The sequence below is a fragment of the Ascaphus truei genome, chromosome 7 (genome assembly GCF_040206685.1).
Source record: "Ascaphus truei isolate aAscTru1 chromosome 7, aAscTru1.hap1, whole genome shotgun sequence".
NCBI classification, from domain to species: Eukaryota; Metazoa; Chordata; class Amphibia; order Anura; family Ascaphidae; genus Ascaphus; species Ascaphus truei.
In genome coordinates this window covers 44,984,782-45,010,428 of record NC_134489.1, presented here as the reverse complement: position 1 = coordinate 45,010,428, position 25,647 = coordinate 44,984,782, and the positions used below count along the sequence as shown (strand labels likewise).

The window sequence follows — 25,647 nt, the reverse complement described above, 5'->3', positions numbered from 1 at the left end:
TCCAATACTAATCATGCGTATAACCCAGGGGTCTTCCCCCGCTGGGACCCCCTCCCCAATACTAATACTGAGTATAACCCAGGGGTCTTCCCCCGCTGGGACCCCTTCCCCAATACTAATCCTGCGTATAACCCAGGGGTCTTCCCCCGCTGGCACCCCCTCCCCAATACTAATACTGAGTATAACCCAGGGGTCTTCCCCCGCTGGGATCCCCTCACCAATACTAATACCGAGTACAACCCAGGGGTCTTCCCCCGCTGGGACCCCCTCCCCAATACTAATCCTGCGTATAACCCAGGGGTCTTCCCCCGCTGGGACACCCTCACCAATACTAATACTGAGTATAACCCAGGGGTCTTCCCCTGCTGGGACCCCCTCCCCAATACTAATCATGCGTATAACCCAGGGGTCTTCCCCCGCTGGGACCCCCTCCCCAATACTAATACTGAGTATAACCCAGGGGTCTTCCCCCGCTGGGACCCCCTCCCCAATACTAATACTGAGTATAACCCAGGGGTCTTCCCCCGCTGGGACTCCCTCCCCAATACTAATCCTGCGTATAACCCAGGGGTCTTCCCCCGCTGGGACCCCCTCACCAATACTAATACTGAGTATAACCCAGGGGTCTTCCCCCGCTGGGACCCCCTCCCCAATACTAATACTGAGTATAACCCAGGGGTCTTCCCCCGCTGGGACTCCCTCCCCAATACCAAGTATAAACCTGGGGTCTTTCCCCGCTGGGACCCCCTCCCCAATACTAATCCTGCATATAACCCAGGGGTCTTTCCCCGCTGGAACCCCCTCCCCATTACCAAGTATAAACCTGGGGTCTTTCCCCGCTGGAACCCCCTCCCCAATACCAAGTATAACCCTGGGGTCTTCCCCCGCTGGGAGGGTTTAATGTCCCACCCTTCTCTCTCCTGCAGCATGTTCAGCTCCTCACCCAGATGCATCTTCTCAGCTGCAGAAACCCCAGCCTGAGCCTGGAGGCTGATACTGCGCGCATCTTCCTGGTAAGGCGGCCAGTACCAGGCAGTCTCCCCTTCTCCTTTTGGGAGTGACACCCTTCCTCCTGCACCCTCTGTGTGGAAGGCGCTTCCCCTGCTTCAGCCAATACCGGTCAGGGTGCCATACTTCCCCCAGTGATTTCTCCAGGGCAGATCCACCTATCCTCCTGGTGGTATGCCTCGTGTCCCGTTTCCAATCTCTGCTGTCTTTCCTGTCCCTCTCGAGGTCTATTTCCTGTCCGTTCTCTTCCCATCCTCTGCGCTCTCACCCCCAGGTTGAGCTGTCCAGCTTTGCCGAGAACTCCAGCCTGATTCATCGTTCATGTAACCCGGATTTCCAGAGTATTTTCCATGCATGGAACCTGAAGGATGCGCTGCATCTTCTCTCCGCCTTCCACAGCCAGATCCCGGAGGCTTGCGAGTCTCCCAAACCAGAGCGGAAAACAGGTCTGTGTCTGGTGCAGGCTATATTTACTTATTGTTAGGAATTGGGGGACAATGTAACCTATACAAGGAGTATGTCCTGAGTATACACCACGTGTGCACATGTGCCCTGTACTGACTGTCAGACCGAGATCTCGGCCTCCCGAGGCCAGTTATATAGAGATACCCAGCATGATGCAGAGCGCAGTGCTCATTTTCAGTGAACTCAGAGAGTATAGCGACACTAATCGTAACTGCAGTACAGCATGTGCATTATCTGGGGGTCTGGATGTGTATAGAGATACTCAACATACTATACATTGGAGCATATTGTTTATCTGGACTGGAGATATATGGAGATACATGGAGATACTCCGCATCATTATACAGTGTGTGTATATTTGTTAATGGGCTGAAGATATTCAGCATCATTGTTGTTATTTGTAAAATGTTTTACCAGGAAGTATTATACAGTGAGAGTTGCCTCTCGTTTTCACGCATATCCTGTAGTATAGTGTAGTATGTTACCTTTCACTGGGCTGGAAGTGTATAGAGATACTCGTCCTCATTATTATTTATTTTATTTATTTATTTATAAAATGTTTTACCAGGAAGTAATACATTGAGAGTTACCTCTCGTTTTCAAGTATGTCCTGGGCATAGTTAATATGACAAATAATACATGGTTACAAGTACAGTTACATAAATGAACAGGGTATACATTATATACAAGACATTGCACGCACAGTTAAAGAAAATATATATTATAGGCTTATGTAACAGTTACAGAGCAGGTTAAAATGTGAGACAGCCTTAGATTTTAAACTGGTGGTGGATGTGAGAGTCTCCGGTAGGTTGTTCCAGTTTTGGGGTGCACGGTAAGAGAAGGAGGAACGGCCGGATACTTTGTTGAGCCTTGGGACCATGAACAGTCTTTTGGAGTCAGATCTCAGGTGATAGGTGCTGTATGTGGTAGGGGTGAGGAGCTTGTTCAGGTAGCTGGGTAGCTTGCCCAGAAAGTATTTGAAGGCAAGACAGGAAAGGTGAACTTTGCGCCTAGACTTGAGTGATGACCAATCTAGTTCTTTGAGCATTTCACAGTGATGTGTGTTGTAGTTGCATTGGAGAACGAAACGACAAATTGAATTGTAGAGAGTGTCAAGTTTGCTAAGGTGGGTTTGAGGAGCCGAGCCATATACTATGTCTCCATAGTCAATAATTAGCATTAGCATCTGCTGTGCGATACGCTTTCTGACCAGGAGACTTAGGGAGGATTTGTTCCTGTAAAATACACCTAGTTTGGCATAGGTTTTGGATGTCAGGGTATCAATGTGCATCCCGAATGTTAGGTGGGAGTCAAACTATATGCCCAGGTATTTAAAACTAGTAACAGGAGTTAGGGTGGTGTTAGCGTTCGTTCGGATCCATTGTTACAGTCTTGTCAGTGTTTAAAAACAGTTTGTTTTGGGAAATCCAGTTTTCGAGTCTCAAAAAGTCAGACTGAAGTATGTGTTCATGGTCAGAGAGGCTATAGCTGTGTGCATATAGGATTGTGTCATCTGCATACATGTGTATTGAAGTTTCCTTACAAGCTGTGGGAAGATCATTGATGAACACTGAGAAGAGTAGGGGCCCCAGAACAGAGCCTTGCGGGACGCCACAGGTGATATTCAGGGGGTTGGATTTAGAGCCTGAGATGGACACATGTTGGGATCTACCTGATAGGTAGGACTGAAACCAGTTTAGAGCATGCTTCCCTATTCCAGAGCCCTGGAGTTTGTTAAGCAGGATAGCATGATCAACTGTATCAAAAGCCTTTGCAAAATCTAGGAATATTGCACTGGTGAGTTGACCCCGTTCCATTCCACACTGGATTTCATTGCAAACTTTTAGCAGGGTAGTTACGGTGGAGTGTTTGGGGCGAAAGCCTGATTGGAATTGGCTAGGGAAATTTGTCTTGTTATAGTAATCGCTTAATTGGGAGTGGACACATTTTTCCATGACTTTGGATAGGATTGGGAGAAGGGAGATTGGCCTGTAGTTTGAGACAGTGTTTTTGTCCCCACTTTTGAAGATTGGGACAACTCTGGCAGTTTTCAAGGTCTTAGGGATATGGCCTACAGACAGGATAAAGTTGACTATGGAAGCAATTGGTTTGGCAATTGCTGGGGCACCAAGTCGTAGGAACCTCGACTGTAGTAGGTCAGGTCCACATTGGTTGCTTAGTTTTAATTTGAGGAGCGCTTGTGTAATCTCCTCTTCGGATACTGGGCCAAATTGAAAATTATGGGCAGTGTTGGGAGGGGGTGGGGCTATGTGGGCACTCCCAGGATGAGATTCAGGTTTGTGGTTTGGGTTGCGTTTCGCTAATAGGTTAGTGGCACACCCCACAAAGTAATCATTGAATGCATTTGCAATGTCGGTGGTCTAGTATGTTGGCTATCTGTGTGTTGCAGAGTGTACAGGCCCGTCAGCTGTGTGAGGGCGGTGGGCGGTGGTGGGGACGTCTCCTCAGCTGTGTCAGGGCGGTGGGCGGTGGTAGGGACGTCTCCTCAGCTGTGTGAGGGCGGTGGGCGGTGGTGGGGACGTCTCCTCAGCTGTGTGAGAGCGGTGGGCGGTGGTGGGGACGTCTCCTCAGCTGTGTGAGGGCGGTGGGCGGTGGTGGGGACGTCTCCTCAGCTGTGTCAGGGCGGTGGTGGGGACGTCTCCTCAGCTGTGTCAGGGCGGTGGGCGGTGGTGGGGACGTCTCCTCAGCTGTGTCAGGGCGGTGGTGGGGACGTCTCCTCAGCTGTGTGAGGGCGGTGGTGGGGACGTCTCCACAGCTGTGTGAGGGTGGTGGGCGGTGGTGGGGACGTCTCCTCAGCTGTGTCAGGGCGGTGGTGGGGACGTCTCCTCAGCTGTGTCAGGGCGGTGGTGGGGACGTCTCCTCAGCTGTGTCAGGGCGGTGGGCGGTGGTGGGAACGTCTCATTCTAGGTTTCTGTCTCTATGCAGCCAATGAATTCTCTAGCCTGCCCAAGCATGTAGCCTGGATCATGGCCACCCGCCCTCTCTTCATGTACCCAGAGTTGCTGCCCATCATTACCCTGAAGGCCCGGGGACCACGGGACAAGGTCTTCTTCACCAAGGCTGAAGACAAGTAGGTGCCCAGGATTCTCCAGCAATGTCAGAGCACGGTTATTAAATCATTCCTTGGTGGACTCAGGTCGCCTGATATGTTCAATTTCTGACTAAATGAGCTCATTATCCTTTGGTAATCCAACCCCTGCTGTGCTTTATAGCAGCACACAGGAAATATTTACCTGAATGTCCTCTCTCACGCACACACGTGACATCACAGGCCAAAGTACAGAAACATTGAGTATTTTAGACTAAGGAAACTGAACTAAAATGTATTAATTTGCAGCAGCTGGTCATTAGTCAACATTACCCCCCCCCCCCCTGAAAATCTTAGGGGGGGGGGGGGGCGCACCCCTGACCTAGAGAGAGGGAGAATAGCAGAACAAATGTAAACACAAACATGGAACAAGAGAACATGTTCATATACTCAGTGCTGTATGTCTGTTTTTGGCATGTCCTGTTCACTCACGCGTGCTGCGCTAATAAAAAGGACTTTAATATTTGTGTACCAATATTGGCCATCGGATAATTAGTGTTGCCTTTTGTTCTCTTAGAGGAAAACCCTGCACATATGGCTGTAAACCTCTCAAAGCGTTTGGGGTCATGCACGCCTTCCCCTTAACCTAAGCATCCTGTTATCTAATTGGGGGATTCCCTGGCGCCCTGTGAACTTGAACATTGCACGTGCTCTTGTGAATGGCTGGTTCTGATTGCTTGGGACAGACTCTGCCAGTTGTGGTTTTACAGATCCAGTTCCACGTAGAATTTTTGGGATTGGAGCTGTAAATCCGGGGCTGTATGCACCTGTCCCCAACGGTCACATTGAGATGTCTGATCAGGCGCTTGGAAATCTGCTGCAGGGCTGTTCAGTCAGTAACCGTTGGACACCGACCGCTTTGTACAGTGTAACCGCTGGACACCGACCGCTTTGTACAGTGTAACCGCTGGACATCGCTTTGTACAGTGTAACCGCTGGACACCGCTTTGTACAGTGTAACCGCTGGACACCGACCGCTTTGTACAGTGTAACCGCTGGACATCGCTTTGTACAGTGTAACCGCTGGACATCGCTTTGTACAGTGTAACCGTTGGACACCGACCGCTTTGTACAGTGTAACCGCTGGACACCGACCGCTTTGTACAGTGTAACCGCTGGACATCGCTTTGTACAGTGTAACCGCTGGACACCGCTTTGTACAGTGTAACCGCTGGACACCGACCGCTTTGTACAGTGTAACCGCTGGACATCGCTTTGTACAGTGTAACCGCTGGACACCGCTTTGTACAGTGTAACCGCTGGACATCGCTTTGTACAGTGTAACCGCTGGACACAGCTTTGTACAGTGTAACCGCTGGACATCGCTTTGTACGGTGTAACCGCTGGACACCGCTTTGTACGGTGTAACCGTTGGACACAGCTTTGTACAGTGTAACCGCTGGACACCGACCGCTTTGTACAGTGTAACCGCTGGACATCGCTTTGTACAGTGTAACCGCTGGACACAGCTTTGTACAGTGTAACCGCTGGACATCGCTTTGTACAGTGTAACCGCTGGACACCGACCGCTTTGTACAGTGTAACCGCTGGACACAGCTTTGTATAGTGTAACCGTTGGACACCGACCGCTTTGTACAGTGTAACCGTTGGACACCGACCGCTTTGTACAGTGTAACCGCTGGACACCGACCGCTTTGTACAGTGTAACCGTTGGACACCGCTTTGTACAGTGTAACCGCTGGACACAGCTTTGTACGGTGTAACCGCTGGACACCGCTTTGTACAGTGTAACCGCTGGACACAGCTTTGTACAGTGTAACCGCTGGACACAGCTTTGTATAGTGTAACCGCTGGACACCGCTTTGTACAGTGTAACCGCTGGACACCGCTTTGTACAGTGTAACCGCTGGACACAGCTTTGTACAGTGTAACCGCTGGACACCGCTTTGTACAGTGTAACCGCTGGACACAGCTTTGTACAGTGTAACCGCTGGACACAGCTTTGTACAGTGTAACCGCTGGACATCGCTTTGTACAGTGTAACCGTTGGACACAGCTTTGTACAGTGTAACCGCTGGACACCGCTTTGTACAGTGTAACCGCTGGACACCGCTTTGTACAGTGTAACCGCTGGACATCGCTTTGTACAGTGTAACCGCTGGACACCGACCGCTTTGTACAGTGTAACCGCTGGACACAGCTTTGTACAGTGTAACCGCTGGACATCGCTTTGTACAGTGTAACCGCTGGACATCGCTTTGTACAGTGTAACCGCTGGACATCGCTTTGTACAGTGTAACCGCTGGACATCGCTTTGTACGGTGTAACCGCTGGACACAGCTTTGTACAGTGTAACCGCTGGACACAGCTTTGTACAGTGTAACCGCTGGACACAGCTTTGTACAGTGTAACCGCTGGACACAGCTTTGTACAGTGTAACCGCTGGACACAGCTTTGTACAGTGTAACCGCTGGACACAGCTTTGTACAGTGTAACCGCTGGACACAGCTTTGTACAGTGTAACCGCTGGACACCGCTTTGTACAGTGTAACCGCTGGACACAGCTTTGTACAGTGTAACCGCTGGACACCGCTTTGTACAGTGTAACCGCTGGACACAGCTTTGTACAGTGTAACCGTTGGACACCGCTTTGTACAGTGTAACCGCTGGACACCGCTTTGTACAGTGTAACCGCTGGACACCGCTTTGTACAGTGTAACCGCTGGACACCGCTTTGTACAGTGTAACCGCTGGACACCACTTTGTACAGTGTAACCGCTGGACACAGCTTTGTACAGTGTAACCGCTGGACACAGCTTTGTATAGTGTAACCGCTGGACACCACTTTGTATAGTGTAACCGCTGGACACCACTTTGTATAGTGTAACCGCTGGACACCACTTTGTATAGTGTAACCGCTGGACACAGCTTTGTACAGTGTAACCGCTGGACACAGCTTTGTATAGTGTAACCGCTGGACACCACTTTGTATAGTGTAACCGCTGGACACCACTTTGTATAGTGTAACCGCTGGACACCACTTTGTATAGTGTAACCGCTGGACACCACTTTGTATAGTGTAACCGCTGGACACCGCTTTGTACGGTGTAACCGTTGGACACCACTTTGTACAGTGTAACCGCTGGACACAGCTTTGTACAGTGTAACCGCTGGACACAGCTTTGTACAGTGTAACCGCTGGACACAGCTTTGTACAGTGTAACCGCTGGACACAGCTTTGTACAGTGTAACCGCTGGACACAGCTTTGTACAGTGTAACCGCTGGACACAGCTTTGTACAGTGTAACCGCTGGACACAGCTTTGTACAGTGTAACCGCTGGACACAGCTTTGTACAGTGTAACCGCTGGACACAGCTTTGTACAGTGTAACCGCTGGACACCGCTTTGTACGGTGTAACCGCTGGACACAGCTTTGTACAGTGTAACCGCTGGACACAGCTTTGTACAGTGTAACCGCTGGACACAGCTTTGTACAGTGTAACCGCTGGACACAGCTTTGTACAGTGTAACCGCTGGACACAGCTTTGTACAGTGTAACCGCTGGACACAGCTTTGTACAGTGTAACCGCTGGACACAGCTTTGTATAGTGTAACCGCTGGACACAGCTTTGTACAGTGTAACCGCTGGACACAGCTTTGTACAGTGTAACCGCTGGACACAGCTTTGTACAGTGTAACCGCTGGACACCGCTTTGTACAGTGTAACCGCTGGACACAGCTTTGTATAGTGTAACCGCTGGACACAGCTTTGTACAGTGTAACCGCTGGACACAGCTTTGTATAGTGTAACCGCTGGACACAGCTTTGTACAGTGTAACCGCTGGACACCGCTTTGTACAGTGTAACCGCTGGACACAGCTTTGTATAGTGTAACCGCTGGACACAGCTTTGTACAGTGTAACCGCTGGACACAGCTTTGTATAGTGTAACCGCTGGACACAGCTTTGTACAGTGTAACCGCTGGACACAGCTTTGTACAGTGTAACCGCTGGACACCGCTTTGTACAGTGTAACCGCTGGACACAGCTTTGTACAGTGTAACCGCTGGACACCGCTTTGTACAGTGTAACCGCTGGACACAGCTTTGTACAGTGTAACCGCTGGACACAGCTTTGTACAGTGTAACCGCTGGACACAGCTTTGTACAGTGTAACCGCTGGACACAGCTTTGTACAGTGTAACCGCTGGACACAGCTTTGTACAGTGTAACCGCTGGACACAGCTTTGTACAGTGTAACCGTTGGACACAGCTTTGTACAGTGTAACCGCTGGACACAGCTTTGTATAGTGTAACCGCTGGACACAGCTTTGTACAGTGTAACCGCTGGACACAGCTTTGTACAGTGTAACCGTTGGACACAGCTTTGTATAGTGTAACCGCTGGACACAGCTTTGTACAGTGTAACCGCTGGACACCGCTTTGTACAGTGTAACCGCTGGACACAGCTTTGTATAGTGTAACCGCTGGACACAGCTTTGTACAGTGTAACCGCTGGACACAGCTTTGTACAGTGTAACCGCTGGACACCGCTTTGTACAGTGTAACCGCTGGACACAGCTTTGTACAGTGTAACCGTTGGACACAGCTTTGTATAGTGTAACCGCTGGACACAGCTTTGTACAGTGTAACCGCTGGACACCGCTTTGTACAGTGTAACCGCTGGACACAGCTTTGTATAGTGTAACCGCTGGACACAGCTTTGTACAGTGTAACCGCTGGACACCGCTTTGTACAGTGTAACCGCTGGACACAGCTTTGTACAGTGTAACCGCTGGACACAGCTTTGTACAGTGTAACCGCTGGACACAGCTTTGTACAGTGTAACCGCTGGACACCGCTTTGTATAGTGTAACCGCTGGACACCGCTTTGTACAGTGTAACCGCTGGACACCGCTTTGTACAGTGTAACCGTTGGACACCGCTTTGTACAGTGTAACCGCTGGACACAGCTTTGTACAGTGTAACCGCTGGACACAGCTTTGTACAGTGTAACCGCTGGACACCGCTTTGTACAGTGTAACCGCTGGACACCGCTTTGTACAGTGTAACCGCTGGACACCGCTTTGTACAGTGTAACCGCTGGACATCGCTTTGTACAGTGTAACCGCTGGACACAGCTTTGTACAGTGTAACCGCTGGACACAGCTTTGTACAGTGTAACCGCTGGACACCGCTTTGTACGGTGTAACCGCTGGACACAGCTTTGTACAGTGTAACCGCTGGACACAGCTTTGTACAGTGTAACCGCTGGACACAGCTTTGTACAGTGTAACCGCTGGACACCGCTTTGTATAGTGTAACCGTTGGACATCGCTTTGTACAGTGTAACCGCTGGACACAGCTTTGTACAGTGTAACCGCTGGACACAGCTTTGTACAGTGTAACCGCTGGACACAGCTTTGTACAGTGTAACCGCTGGACACCGCTTTGTATAGTGTAACCGCTGGACACAGCTTTGTACAGTGTAACCGCTGGACACAGCTTTGTACAGTGTAACCGTTGGACACAGCTTTGTATAGTGTAACCGCTGGACATCGCTTTGTACAGTGTAACCGCTGGACACAGCTTTGTACAGTGTAACCGCTGGACACAGCTTTGTACAGTGTAACCGCTGGACACAGCTTTGTACAATGTAACCGCTGGACACAGCTTTGTATAGTGTAACCGTTGGACACCGCTTTGTACAGTGTAACCGCTGGACACAGCTTTGTACAGTGTAACCGCTGGACACCGCTTTGTACAGTGTAACCGTTGGACACCGCTTTGTACGGTGTAACCGTTGGACATCGCTTTGTACAGTGTAACCGCTGGACACAGCTTTGTACAGTGTAACCGCTGGACACAGCTTTGTACAGTGTAACCGCTGGACACAGCTTTGTACAGTGTAACCGCTGGACACCGCTTTGTACAGTGTAACCGCTGGACACCGCTTTGTACAGTGTAACCGCTGGACACCGCTTTGTACAGTGTAACCGCTGGACACAGCTTTGTATAGTGTAACCGCTGGACACAGCTTTGTACAGTGTAACCGCTGGACACAGCTTTGTACAGTGTAACCGCTGGACACAGCTTTGTACAGTGTAACCGCAGGACACAGCTTTGTACAGTGTAACCGCTGGACACAGCTTTGTACAGTGTAACCGCTGGACACCGCTTTGTACAGTGTAACCGCTGGACACCGCTTTGTACAGTGTAACCGCTGGACACAGCTTTGTATAGTGTAACCGCTGGACACAGCTTTGTACAGTGTAACCGCTGGACACAGCTTTGTATAGTGTAACCGCTGGACACAGCTTTGTATAGTGTAACCGTTGGACACCGCTTTGTACGGTGTAACCGCTGGACACCGCTTTGTACAGTGTAACCGCTGGACACCGCTTTGTACGGTGTAACCGCTGGACACCGCTTTGTATAGTGTAACCGCTGGACACAGCTTTGTACAGTGTAACCGCTGGACACCGCTTTGTATAGTGTAACCGCTGGACACAGCTTTGTACAGTGTAACCGCTGGACACAGCTTTGTACGGTGTAACCGCTGGACACCGCTTTGTATAGTGTAACCGCTGGACACAGCTTTGTACGGTGTAACCGCTGGACACCGCTTTGTATAGTGTAACCGCTGGACACAGCTTTGTACAGTGTAATCGCTGGACACAGCTTTGTACAGTGTAACCGCTGGACACCACTTTGTATAGTGTAATCGCTGGACACAGCTTTGTACAGTGTAACCGCTGGACACAGCTTTGTACAGTGTAATCGCTGGACACAGCTTTGTACAGTGTAACCGCTGGACACAGCTTTGTACAGTGTAACCGCTGGACACAGCTTTGTACAGTGTAACCGCTGGACACCGCTTTGTACAGTGTAACCGTTGGACACCGCTTTGTACAGTGTAACCGCTGGACACAGCTTTGTACAGTGTAACCGCTGGACACAGCTTTGTACGGTGTAACCGCTGGACACCGCTTTGTACGGTGTAACCGCTGGACACCGCTTTGTACGGTGTAACCGCTGGACACCGCTTTGTACAGTGTAACCGCTGGACACAGCTTTGTACAGTGTAACCGCTGGACACAGCTTTGTACAGTGTAACCGCTGGACACCGCTTTGTACAGTGTAACCGCTGGACACAGCTTTGTACAGTGTAACCGCTGGACACAGCTTTGTACAGTGTAACCGCTGGACACCGCTTTGTACGGTGTAACCGCTGGACACAGCTTTGTATAGTGTAACCGCTGGACACCGCTTTGTACAGTGTAACCGCTGGACACAGCTTTGTACAGTGTAACCGCTGGACACAGCTTTGTATAGTGTAACCGCTGGACACAGCTTTGTATAGTGTAAGCGCTGGACACCGCTTTGTACAGTGTAACCGCTGGACACAGCTTTGTATAGTGTAAGCGCTGGACACCGCTTTGTACAGTGTAACCGCTGGACACAGCTTTGTATAGTGTAACCGTTGGACATCGCTTTGTACAGTGTAACCGCTGGACACCGCTTTGTACAGTGTAACCGCTGGACACCGCTTTGTACAGTGTAACCGTTGGACACAGCTTTGTACAGTGTAACCGCTGGACACAGCTTTGTACAGTGTAACCGTTGGACACCGCTTTGTACAGTGTAACCGTTGGACACAGCTTTGTACAGTGTAACCGTTGGACACAGCTTTGTACAGTGTAACCGTTGGACACCGCTTTGTACAGTGTAACCGTTGGACACAGCTTTGTACAGTGTAACCGCTGGACACAGCTTTGTACAGTGTAACCGTTGGACACAGCTTTGTACAGTGTAACCGCTGGACACCGCTTTGTACAGTGTAACCGTTGGACACCGCTTTGTACAGTGTAACCGCTGGACACCGCTTTGTACAGTGTAACCGCTGGACACCGCTTTGTACAGTGTAACCGCTGGACACAGCTTTGTACAGTGTAACCGCTGGACACAGCTTTGTACAGTGTAACCGCTGGACACCGCTTTGTATAGTGTAACCGCTGGACACCGCTTTGTATAGTGTAACCGCTGGACACAGCTTTGTACAGTGTAACCGCTGGACACCGCTTTGTATAGTGTAACCGCTGGACACAGCTTTGTACAGTGTAACCGCTGGACACAGCTTTGTACAGTGTAACCGTTGGACATCGCTTTGTACAGTGTAACCGCTGGACACAGCTTTGTACAGTGTAACCGTTGGACACAGCTTTGTACAGTGTAACCGTTGGACACAGCTTTGTACAGTGTAACCGTTGGACACAGCTTTGTACAGTGTAACCGCTGGACACAGCTTTGTACAGTGTAACCGCTGGACACAGCTTTGTACAGTGTAACCGCTGGACACCGCTTTGTACAGTGTAACCGCTGGACACAGCTTTGTACAGTGTAACCGTTGGACACCGCTTTGTACAGTGTAACCGTTGGACACAGCTTTGTACAGTGTAACCGTTGGACACAGCTTTGTACAGTGTAACCGTTGGACACAGCTTTGTACAGTGTAACCGCTGGACACAGCTTTGTACAGTGTAACCGCTGGACACAGCTTTGTACAGTGTAACCGCTGGACACCGCTTTGTACAGTGTAACCGCTGGACACAGCTTTGTACAGTGTAACCGCTGGACACCGCTTTGTACAGTGTAACCGCTGGACATCGCTTTGTACAGTGTAACCGCTGGACACAGCTTTGTATAGTGTAACCGTTGGACATCGCTTTGTACAGTGTAACCGCTGGACATCGCTTTGTACAGTGTAACCGCTGGACATCGCTTTGTACAGTGTAACCGCTGGACACAGCTTTGTACAGTGTAACCGCTGGACACAGCTTTGTATAGTGTAACCGTTGGACATCGCTTTGTACAGTGTAACCGCTGGACATCGCTTTGTACAGTGTAACCGCTGGACATCGCTTTGTACAGTGTAACCGCTGGACACAGCTTTGTACAGTGTAACCGCTGGACATCGCTTTGTACAGTGTAACCGCTGGACACAGCTTTGTACAGTGTAACCGTTGGACACCGCTTTGTACAGTGTAACCGCTGGACACAGCTTTGTACAGTGTAACCGCTGGACACAGCTTTGTACAGTGTAACCGCTGGACACAGCTTTGTACAGTGTAACCGCTGGACACAGCTTTGTATAGTGTAACCGCTGGACACAGCTTTGTACAGTGTAACCGCTGGACACAGCTTTGTACAGTGTAACCGCTGGACACAGCTTTGTATAGTGTAACCGCTGGACACAGCTTTGTACAGTGTAACCGCTGGACACCGCTTTGTACAGTGTAACCGCTGGACACAGCTTTGTATAGTGTAACCGCTGGACACAGCTTTGTACAGTGTAACCGCTGGACACAGCTTTGTACAGTGTAACCGCTGGACACAGCTTTGTACAGTGTAACCGCTGGACACAGCTTTGTATAGTGTAACCGCTGGACACCGCTTTGTACGGTGTAACCGCTGGACACAGCTTTGTATAGTGTAACCGCTGGACACAGCTTTGTACAGTGTAACCGTTGGACATCGCTTTGTACAGTGTAACCGTTGGACACCGCTTTGTACAGTGTAACCGCTGGACACAGCTTTGTACAGTGTAACCGTTGGACACAGCTTTGTACGGTGTAACCGCTGGACACCGCTTTGTATAGTGTAACCGCTGGACACAGCTTTGTACAGTGTAACCGCTGGACACCGCTTTGTATAGTGTAACCGCTGGACACAGCTTTGTACAGTGTAACCGCTGGACACAGCTTTGTACAGTGTAACCGCTGGACACCGCTTTGTACAGTGTAACCGCTGGACACCGCTTTGTATAGTGTAACCGCTGGACACAGCTTTGTACAGTGTAACCGCTGGACACAGCTTTGTACAGTGTAACCGCTGGACACAGCTTTGTACAGTGTAACCGCTGGACACCGCTTTGTACAGTGTAACCGCTGGACACAGCTTTGTACAGTGTAACCGCTGGACACAGCTTTGTACAGTGTAACCGCTGGACACCGCTTTGTACAGTGTAACCGCTGGACACCGCTTTGTACAGTGTAACCGCTGGACACCGCTTTGTACAGTGTAACCGCTGGACATCGCTTTGTATAGTGTAACCGCTGGACACAGCTTTGTACGGTGTAACCGTTGGACACCGCTTTGTACAGTGTAACCGCTGGACACCGCTTTGTACAGTGTAACCGCTGGACATCGCTTTGTACAGTGTAACCGCTGGACACCGCTTTGTACAGTGTAACCGCTGGACACCGCTTTGTATAGTGTAACCGCTGGACACAGCTTTGTACAGTGTAACCGCTGGACACCGCTTTGTACAGTGTAACCGCTGGACACCGCTTTGTACAGTGTAACCGCTGGACACCGCTTTGTACAGTGTAACCGCTGGACACCGCTTTGTATAGTGTAACCGCTGGACACAGCTTTGTACGGTGTAACCGCTGGACACCGCTTTGTATAGTGTAACCGCTGGACACAGCTTTGTACGGTGTAACCGCTGGACACCGCTTTGTACAGTGTAACCGCTGGACACCGCTTTGTACAGTGTAACCGCTGGACACCGCTTTGTACAGTGTAACCGCTGGACACCGCTTTGTACGGTGTAACCGCTGGACACAGCTTTGTACAGTGTAACCGCTGGACACCGCTTTGTACAGTGTAACCGCTGGACACCGCTTTGTACAGTGTAACCGCTGGACACCGCTTTGTACGGTGTAACCGCTGGACACAGCTTTGTACAGTGTAACCGCTGGACACAGCTTTGTACAGTGTAACCGCTGGACACCGCTTTGTACAGTGTAACCGTTGGACACAGCTTTGTACAGTGTAACCGCTGGACATCGCTTTGTATAGTGTAACCGCTGGACACAGCTTTGTACAGTGTAACCGCTGGACACAGCTTTGTACGGTGTAACCGCTGGACACAGCTTTGTACAGTGTAACCGCTGGACACAGCTTTGTACGGTGTAACCGCTGGACACAGCTTTGTACGGTGTAACCGCTGGACACAGCTTTGTACAGTGTAACCGCTGGACACCGCTTTGTATAGTGTAACCGCTGGACACAGCTTTGTACAGTGTAACCGCTGGACACCGCTTTGTACAGTGTAACCGCTGGACACCGCTTTGTATAGTGTAACCGCTGGACACAGCTTTGTACAGTGTAACCGCTGGACACAGCTTTGTACAGTGTAACCGCTGGACACAGCTTTGTACAGTGTAACCGCTGGACACAGCTTTGTACAGTGTAACCGCTGGACACAGCTTTGTACAGTGTAACCGCTGGACACAGCTTTGTACAGTGTAACCGCTGGACACAGCTTTGTACAGTGTAACCGCTGGACACAGCTTTGTATAGTGTAACCGCTGGACACAGCTTTGTACAGTGTAACCGCTGGACACAGCTTTGTACAGTGTAACCGCTGGACACAGCTTTGTACAGTGTAACCGCTGGACACAGCTTTGTACAGTGTAACCGCTGGACACAGCTTTGTACAGTGTAACCGCTGGACACAGCTTTGTACAGTGTAACCGCTGGACACAGCTTTGTACAGTGTAACCGCTGGACACCGCTTTGTACAGTGTAACCGCTGGACACTGCTTTGTACGGTGTAACCGCTGGACACCGCTTTGTATAGTGTAACCGCTGGACACAGCTTTGTACGGTGTAACCGCTGGACACAGCTTTGTACAGTGTAACCGCTGGACACCGCTTTGTATAGTGTAACCGCTGGACACCGCTTTGTACAGTGTAACCGCTGGACACCGCTTTGTACAGTGTAACCGCTGGACACAGCTTTGTACAGTGTAACCGCTGGACACAGCTTTGTATAGTGTAACCGCTGGACACAGCTTTGTACAGTGTAACCGCTGGACACAGCTTTGTACAGTGTAACCGCTGGACACAGCTTTGTATAGTGTAACCGCTGGACACAGCTTTGTACAGTGTAACCGCTGGACACCGCTTTGTATAGTGTAACCGCTGGACACCGCTTTGTACAGTGTAACCGCTGGACACCGCTTTGTACAGTGTAACCGCTGGACACCGCTTTGTATAGTGTAACCGCTGGACACAGCTTTGTACAGTGTAACCGCTGGACACCGCTTTGTACAGTGTAACCGCTGGACACAGCTTTGTACAGTGTAACCGCTGGACACAGCTTTGTATAGTGTAACCGCTGGACACAGCTTTGTACAGTGTAACCGCTGGACACCGCTTTGTATAGTGTAACCGCTGGACACAGCTTTGTACAGTGTAACCGCTGGACACCGCTTTGTACAGTGTAACCGCTGGACACAGCTTTGTACAGTGTAACCGCTGGACACAGCTTTGTACAGTGTAACCGCTGGACACAGCTTTGTATAGTGTAACCGCTGGACACAGCTTTGTACAATGTATATATTGGACACCGCTTTGTATAGTGTAACCGTTGGACACAGCTTTGTACAGTGTAACCGCTGGACACAGCTTTGTATAGTGTAACCGCTGGACACAGCTTTGTACAGTGTAACCGCTGGACACAGCTTTGTATAGTGTAACCGCTGGACACCGCTTTGTACAGTGTAACCGCTGGACACAGCTTTGTATAGTGTAACCGCTGGACACAGCTTTGTATAGTGTAACCGCTGGACACCGCTTTGTACAGTGTAACCGCTGGACACAGCTTTGTACAGTGTAACCGCTGGACACAGCTTTGTATAGTGTAACCGCTGGACACCGCTTTGTACAGTGTAACCGCTGGACACAGCTTTGTACAGTGTAACCGCTGGACACCGCTTTGTACAGTGTAACCGCTGGACACCGCTTTGTATAGTGTAACCGCTGGACACCGCTTTGTATAGTGTAAGCGCTGGACACCGCTTTGTACAGTGTAACCGCTAGACACAGCTTTGTACAGTGTATATATTGGACACCGCTTTGTACAGTGTATATATTGGACACCGCTTTGTACAGTGTAACCATTGACACAAACTCAGGTTTAAGATTTTTGCCTTATACCTCAGTTTAATTATTGCTTTATCATTGTTGATTTATGAATGAAACTAGGTTCTGGCTGGTACTGGGTCTGAGCTGAGTGAACATTTGCCTCTGTCTTATCTCTGATTATATGCCTGGCACACACATCCATCTAATTTGCCTTATCTGTCCATTAGTTTATTAGCTTTAGGACTGAAACATTTTGAGGGGACTGAGTTATCAAAGACTCTCATCAGCAAGTACCTGCTAACAGCCAAGACTGCCCATCAGCTGACCGTGCGCATAAAAAACCTGATCCTGAAGAAGACCCCCGACAATATAATTAAGGTGTGTCTGTGCATTGGGGAGACCTTGGTGTATACAATAGTACAGGGGTGCGCAAACTTTTCCTCGTGCACACCCCTGCCTGCTCTCCTCTGCGCCAGACCGCCCATCCACCCCCTGCTCGACCCGGCGTCAAATGAAGCGCGGGGTCATGTGACGTCACGTTACCATGGTAACACACTTGCCCTGCACATATGCTGTCTACATAGGCTGTCTACACACCCTGCATGTCCTGCACATGTGCACTACATGCACAAAGGGCCCCTGCTTACTTTTCCTCTAAGCACTGGTGAAAACCCCACACAAGCACTGTAGCTGAGGTGTGTGAGATGTCCTGCATGTGTTGTACTCTCCTGTCTGTGCCTTCTCCGGACACAAACTATGGTTCTACGTCACAGTGAAACAATGCAGCTCAGGTGCACTTATTGCTAAACTGGAATGTAAGGCGCTGACATGTTTTGTGCGACCTTGGTGGCCACAGATTGGTTTCTTTTAGGGCACGATTGTGACTGTGCCACATGGGTTACTTTCCCTGCCTGCTGTTTTATTAGTAGCCTGGGTTTTAGATCTAGGCTCATATACTATGCTCCGTGAGAACAGTTTTGCTTTCACCTGATTTCCTTCTCCCACCTTCCGGAGAGGAAGCTCCAAAGAGTTTATAATCTACTATTTTTTTGGTGCCTGAGCCACAGACTGACACACACGATCACACACACACACACACACATACACGATCACACACACACCAGATCACACTCACTCGCACACCAGATCACACACATCAGATCACTCACACACACACACATCAGAACACACACACACATCAGATAACACACACACACACACAAACACATCAGATCACACACACACACACATCAGATCACACACACACACACACATGGGAGGGATGTACTGTGACTCCTGGGTTGAATGTCACACATGCCTCTAATCCTTCTGCTCTCTCTCAGTATTACAAGAAGACAAAGCTGCTTCCCATCATGTTTAAATGTTGTGACGATGTCCTGCCGCACGATGCTAAACCGCCGGTGGAGAGAGAGAAGCACCGGCTACCCTTCTGGCTCAAGGTAATGGGATCTAGGATTCTCTTTCTTTAAGTGTGCAATGTCTACAAGAGAGCCAGACCCTAAGCATGGTCAAGCATGAGGGGAGAGCCAGACCCTAAGCATGGTCAAGCATGAGGGGAGAGCCAGACCCTAAGCATTGTCAAGCATGAGGGGAGAGCCAGACCCTAAGCATGGTCAAGCATGAGGGGAGAGCCAGACCCTAAGCACGGTCAAGCGTGAGGGGAGAGCCAGACCCTAAGCATGGTCAAGCGTGAGGGGAGAGCCAGACCCTAAGCATGGTCAAGCATGAGGGGAGAGCCAGACCCTAAGCATGGTCAAGCGTGAGGGGAGAGCCAGACCCTAAGCATGGTCAAGCATGAGGGGAGAGCCAGAGCCTAAGCATGGTCAAGCATGAGGGGAGAGCCAGAGCCTAAGCATGGTCGTGTGTTTGTGTGTGTATGTATGTGTATATACATATACACACATACACACATACACACATACACACATGCAATAAACAGAGACTGTTATTATAGACTAACTGCCTCTTGTGGTTCCATGCTGAGCTTTCTCTGCTCCTGCAGGCCAGCTTCATGTGCATTGAGGAAGAGATGGAGAATCAAGAAAAAGCTGCCCAGGGCTCTGACTCCAGATCCAGAGCCAGCAAGTACCCTCTGCTCATTCCTCCTGGCCTGACACTCACACTGAAACCCCTGTCCAGCCGTTTTTCCCGCAGAGCCTGGCGCCAGAAGAGATCTTCCATCTTGAAGCCCCTTCTCATCCAGCCCAGTTGCAGTGCAAGTGCCAGCTGCCTTCCTAAAACAGCCTCCAAACCGTATGCCCCACAGCCACTGCCCGTTAAAATATCTGAGCGAGCACCTCCTCCCATTCAGCCCGCTGTGTCTCTGCAGTGCATCACAGGCATACATCCCATCAGCATGCCAGGTTGGCGTAAAGCCCTGGAGCTGTGTGTCCCTCTGCCCTCTGATGGGAGAGGCCGCCAAATACCTGTTACCCTGCAGCCTACTTCTGTCGCCCAGGTTCCTGTGACCCAGCCCAAAATGATGCTGCCTGCTTTGACCACCCAGAGGGTGAGGAAGCCCTTAATACGCAGGGTGCCCAGGAGAAAGACGGTGAGCAGGACCCTTGGGCTCAGAGCTGCTCCCTTCATTAATTCACCTCATGTCATCTTTGCTGTGCCCAATGGAGCCCTGAAGCTTGTGAGTCTGGGCACTGCGTGTGGTGTGATCCAACCTTTGGGCACCGGAGTTGGGATTCCTGTTACCACCTTACTGCTCAATCCAACCCACTTCCCTCTCAGCCAGACTGTGGCCACCGCGCGACTTGCAACCTCTGAGGACCTTGTCGCTGCTCCCATTCTTCCGACACCTGGGTCTGACACAGACTGCGATGTAAAAAGTGAGGAGGAGACAGACGATTCAAAAGACAAAGTCAAAATTCCAAAGGAGGCATGGGACTGCTTCACCGGAAATATCAAGTTGGAAGAGGAGGGCAGCCCGGCTACAGCCAGAGAGGGGGGAGGCCCGGAACAAGATGGACTGTCTGCAGAAGAACACGGAGGCCCGGAACAAGAGGGGGGAGACTCTGCAGAAGAGAACGGAGGCCCGGAACAAGAGGGGGGAGACACGACAGGAGATGGGGGAGGCCTCGAACAAGAGGGGGGAGACTCGACAGGAGACGGGGGAGGCCTCGAACAAGAAGGGGGAGACACTGCACAAGACAATGGTGGGCATTCTGCACCTGTGGGAGAGGGGAACAATCCTGCTCCTCCAGAGGGGAGGGGACCTGTTGCTGGAAAAGAGGAGAGTGACCCGTTGGAAGAGGGTAGTTGCCCTTCTTTTCCACGGTCCCCAGTGGATGAGAAGCCTGAGATAAAGTCTGAATGTGACACCCATTCAGCACAGAGGGCAAAGCCTGAGGGACATCTGAGACCAGAGCAGTCAGAAGTCAAAGAAGTGTACATTGAAGAGCAGAATGTGGATGTGTCTTCTCCACCCCAGGCCGTCCTCCTGATGAAGGCAGAGCAGGCGGCACCTGAAGACCCAGGAGACACACAGGAGCCTCAAGGTGAGGAGAGGCACGGCCTGCATCCAGCCAAGGATGAGGAGAAGCGAAGTCAGACCAAGGGGAGGCAGAGTCTGGAAGCTGTATATCCTGAGGAGTCCCCTAAAAACACCTCATCTTCAACAGATGGTGATGTTGACATGGGCAGCCCCGTGGGGACACACCATGACTCATCCAGCCCCTCGGGCCGGCAGGAAAGCGGCAACGACAAGGACGGCCAGGAGGAGGAAGAGGAGGAGGACTTTGATGACCTGACACAGGATGAAGATGAAGAAGAAATGTCCTCTGCATCGGAAGAGTCTGTGCTGTCTGTGCCAGAACTCCAGGTGGGGAGGGAGCGAGTGTTGATATCAAACTGAGTGAGAGGGAAGTGTGTGTACAGCGTGTGTGCATCTGTACAGCGTGTATCGCGTGTGTGTATCTGTATAGCGTGTACAGTGTTTGTGTGTGTGTACAGTGTGTGCGTGTACAGTGTGTGCGTGTACAGTGTGTGTGTGTGTACAGTGTGTGTGTGTGTACAGTGTGTACAGTGTGTGTGTGTGTACAGTGTGTGCGTGTACAGTGTGTGTGTGTACAGTGTGTGCGTGTACAGTGTGTGTGTGTACAGTGTGTACAGTGTGTGTGTGTACAGTGTGTGTACAGTGTGTGTGTGTATAGTGTGTGTGTACAGTGTGTGTATGTGCGTGCGCATGTGTACAGTGTGTGCGTGCGCATGTGTGTGCGTGCGCATGTGCGTACAGTATGTTTATATGTGCGTAGTATGTGCCTGCACAGTATGTATTTATATAGATTAGTGTTGCGTACTGTGTGCGTGTGCACATTTTTACAGTATGTATGTGTCTATATACAACAGTGCTGCTTTAATAAAGTGAGTGTTTATTGGAGATGTGAAGATGCTGATGATTGGCACAGTGTGATTGGCTCTGCGTGTCGGGTCCCTTGACAGTATCAGGGTCTGTCCAAGTGCGCTGTGTTACCGCTCTTTCTGGTGACAGGAGACCATGGAGAAGCTTACGTGGCTGGCATCCGAGACCCGTCTCAGTCAGGAAGGAGAATCAGAGGAGGAAAATTCCCAGGAGGAAAACTCTGAGCCGGAAGAGGAGGAAGAGGAGGGAGAGGGTATGGAGAGCTCCTCACAGAAAGAGGAAGAGATGACAGACGAAGTGACTGAAACGAGAACAGAGCAAGCACCCTGTCACCTCAACGTCTCCTCACCAGCTCCAGTGGAGACTAACACAGCCCCAATAGGTGAGTCACAGCTCTGAGAGACGGCTCTACTGCTCATAGCAGCACTATACAGGCGGGGGACGCACGGGCTCTGTGATAGTCATTCAATGTGTACAAATGCTCGTAGCTTGGGAAGTTAAATAGCAGAACTAACTGCATAATAACGAGGGAAATTTGGAGTTTGTGGCTATTACAATGAAAATCAGGACTTTGACTCTGCCAAACTAGGGTACACGATATTTAGGACGGAAGGGGTGAGCTGTCGCCCTTTTATGTGAAGAACTTTAATACAAGGCACTGGAAACTGGTGAGAATGGGTACATTGTACTGAGGTGATTTACAGACCTCCGGGACAAGACGAGGCCTTGGGCAGGTGACGGAGGATATCACTAAGATTACTAAGGGAGAGGTCATTGTTATGGGACACTTCAATCTACCAGATGTGGAGTGACATGTTTCAGAGGGGGGCAGCACTCGAGCAATGGGTGAGGGAGCCAACTCACAAGGAACCAATACTCCAATTAATACTTACAAATGGGGACACATTATCAAATGTAGTTGTGTTTAAACAAACCACAGTGATTGATAATCACTGTAATGTGCTGTAAACTCTTAAAGACAGGGTGACACAAGCTAAGGTTTATAATGTTAGGAGGGCTAACTTTTCAAAGATGGTGAATTATTTAAGGGATTCTGTGGCAGGTTGGAGGTATTTGAGTGGAGTACATGAGCACAAGTAAAATAAAGCGGATATGGTTCTCAAATGAGGTGACAGGTATTGTGAATACTAAAGAGAGATGTTTTTAGGCAATATACAATAGGCAGACTCGGAAGAAGGAAGATACTGTAGTGACCTATATTGGATTAGGCAGAAGGAGGCTAAGCAAATAATCAGATGTGCAAAGGCCCAAGCAGAAGATAAAATAGCCCAGTCAGTGAAGGAGACACCGCCTTCTTTATGTGAAAGAAGTGAGGGCAGAAGAGGAGGAATAGTCGAACGAAAGGTAGAAGAAGAGTGTGACGGTTAGGGGGTAACCAGGCCAAAAATAAGTCTCATGCCCGGCTGGTTATCTCTGAGCCATATTGGGGAGATTAGAGTGTCAGCTCTTGAACCCCGTCATGGCACATGTATTGTACTGTAATAAAGAATTTGTGTGTTTTACCTTTCCAGGAGTGCTAACCAGTGGAGATTATCCGGCTATGAGTTTCGGGGAGGGGGGGGTTTGTGGTGAAAGTGTTGTCGGAATGTGGCTAGGTAGAAGGGGTCCAGAGTTGCTGGCCACCCCAAAAATGTATTCGGGAAACAGATCAGATTCCCGGGGACATGTGGACACAGACCTCCGGGCAAAATCCTCCCTGGAAAGCAGTTGTGCGACTCACCTCCAGGTTTCCCTGCTTCAGCACAGACCAGAAAGGTAAATGAGGGCATAGGGGATATGTGTATCCCGGGTACAGGCAGGGGTCCCTAGGTTAATGGGAGTTTCCCAGTATATGCCCCAATCACCAGAACCAAGTACAGTATAGAGGTTCTGGGGTGCTTCAACCATCGATAAGGTTGCAAGCTAATTTTATGTCCAAATTCCTATGTGTTTAGAAAAGTAACTCTGAGATTGAACCCAAGCATTTGGTTCAACTTTTTACACATTTTCTTATAGGAAGGGGGTATGGGTGGCTGAAAATCTTTGAGACTCAGTGAGGGAGATGGGTATAGCAGATCACCTTAATATATATGTTTGCTCAGTTTTAACAGCTGAAGGGGAGGGAACAGGGATATAAATATGAAAAAACCATCAGTCAAAATAGATAAAAACTTTATAAATTGACTCAAAATAAATCCACATACAAATTCACATAATAAAAGGATCCTAGTAGACCCAGATGGACCATACAGCCCAAGCACTAAAAGGGGGTTTCCATCTCCAAAAACCCACAGAACCGTAGATGTGATGTCCCAGGGTGAAGCTACAGTTGCTATAACAGCTTACTATGAGGAAGGGAATAACCCGTGCGAGGCTGGGGGATCCGCAGCTGGTTGAGCTCCCGACGTCACGTCCGCTCTCCACTGCGTGGTGACGTCACCTCTACGCGTTTCAGGTCATGTGAAGAAGCATCAAGGATATTAAGAGTTTAAGTCATGCTGGCAACACCATGACCAGAGCTATTTAACAAGTCACTAATATTAGCTTTAGTTAAAGATGAACCGGAGAAGCGCAAATCTAGTCCAATTTCACAAAGATGGAAGTAGGTTAGAGGCAGGTAACTACAGGCCAGTGAGCCTGACGTCCATATTGGGGAAATTAATGGAAACACTGAAGTCCAACTTACAAGATCACATCACAGGCAGTCAGGGTTTACTGGGGAGAGATATCATGTCAAACAAACCTAAATATTGTTTTTGACTGGGTGACTAAAGTAATAAGTTATTGTGAAGCAGTGGATATAGCTTATCTAGGTTTGAGTAAGGCACTTCACACTGTCCCACATAGAAGACTAAAAACCAAGTTGCAAGCTTGGGATTGGATACTAAGGTGGTAGAATGGATGACATTGGTTGAAGGATCAGCGACAGGGCATTGTGGTAAAGGGGGAGGTAACCAGGGGAGTGCCTCAGGGATCTGTCCTGGGATTTTTCTGTGGGGGTGCGGCGGTTGCAGAGGCCCCGCGCTCTTCCCCGAGGCATTTAAATTAAATGTCGGGGGATCTCGCAAGGCCTCTGCAACCTCACGTTACTGGGATTCAGGCGGCTTCTGGTCACGTCACCATGACAACACGGCGTGACGTGAAGCAGCGTCATGGTAACGCGTGTCATATGTCGCTGTGGGGGTCACGTGACTGCGTCATTTGGCACCGGGTCACTGGAGGGGGGGGGGCGCGAGCACTGGGACCGGCACACGGGAAGCGCAGCCAAAAAAAATCTGCATCTCTGGATTAGAGGATAGAAACGAGGTAGAGGACAGGGGCAGATGGGGGGGGGGGAGAGATGATTAGATACTTTCCCATACATAAAGTGCAGGAGGGAAGCCTATTTCAGAGATGGAGACGTTCTAGAACCAGATCATTCTCTGAAGCAGAATGGCAGACTCGGGGTAATTGTGAGGAAATACTTCACATACGGTTATCATAAATACAAAAAAAAACAAAGATCAAATAGTGTCTGAGGTTTTACAGCACATAGCAAAGGTGGCCAAGGGCTTTGATCTGCCTTCAAATTCTGTGATTGTGTGCGGGGGCTCATTGGCGGGGGCGTGTGGGCAATGGCTCGATGGGGGCGCACCCGGGCAGGAGATCGATGGCGGGGGCGCATGTGGGCAGGGGATCAATGACGGGTGTGCACCCGGGCAGGGGAACAGCGGCAGGGGCGAACGAGGGCAGGAGATCGGTTGCGAGGGGAGCACGTGGGCAGGGGCTCGGCGGCG

The 25,647-nt window shown here is 50.1% G+C and overlaps 1 protein-coding gene across 6 annotated transcripts in view; it reads left to right on the top strand.

Annotated features, from left to right (window-relative positions):
- The window catches only part of GON4L (gon-4 like), a 92,110-nt gene that overhangs the window by 28,226 nt on the left and 38,237 nt on the right, over positions 1-25,647 (top strand). For all 6 annotated transcript variants that reach the window (XR_012802624.1, XR_012802623.1, XM_075608154.1 and 3 more), the window contains 7 exons: positions 927-1,013; positions 1,283-1,454; positions 4,423-4,567; positions 17,709-17,859; positions 18,825-18,941; positions 19,505-21,331; positions 22,001-22,253. Coding sequence is in view for 4 of the 6 variants with exons in the window: in XM_075608154.1 (XP_075464269.1) it covers positions 927-1,013; positions 1,283-1,454; positions 4,423-4,567; positions 17,709-17,859; positions 18,825-18,941; positions 19,505-21,331; positions 22,001-22,253 (2,752 nt within the window). In the remaining 2 variants the exon portion in view is untranslated. The remainder of the gene's footprint in view (positions 1-926; positions 1,014-1,282; positions 1,455-4,422; positions 4,568-17,708; positions 17,860-18,824; positions 18,942-19,504; positions 21,332-22,000; positions 22,254-25,647) is intronic.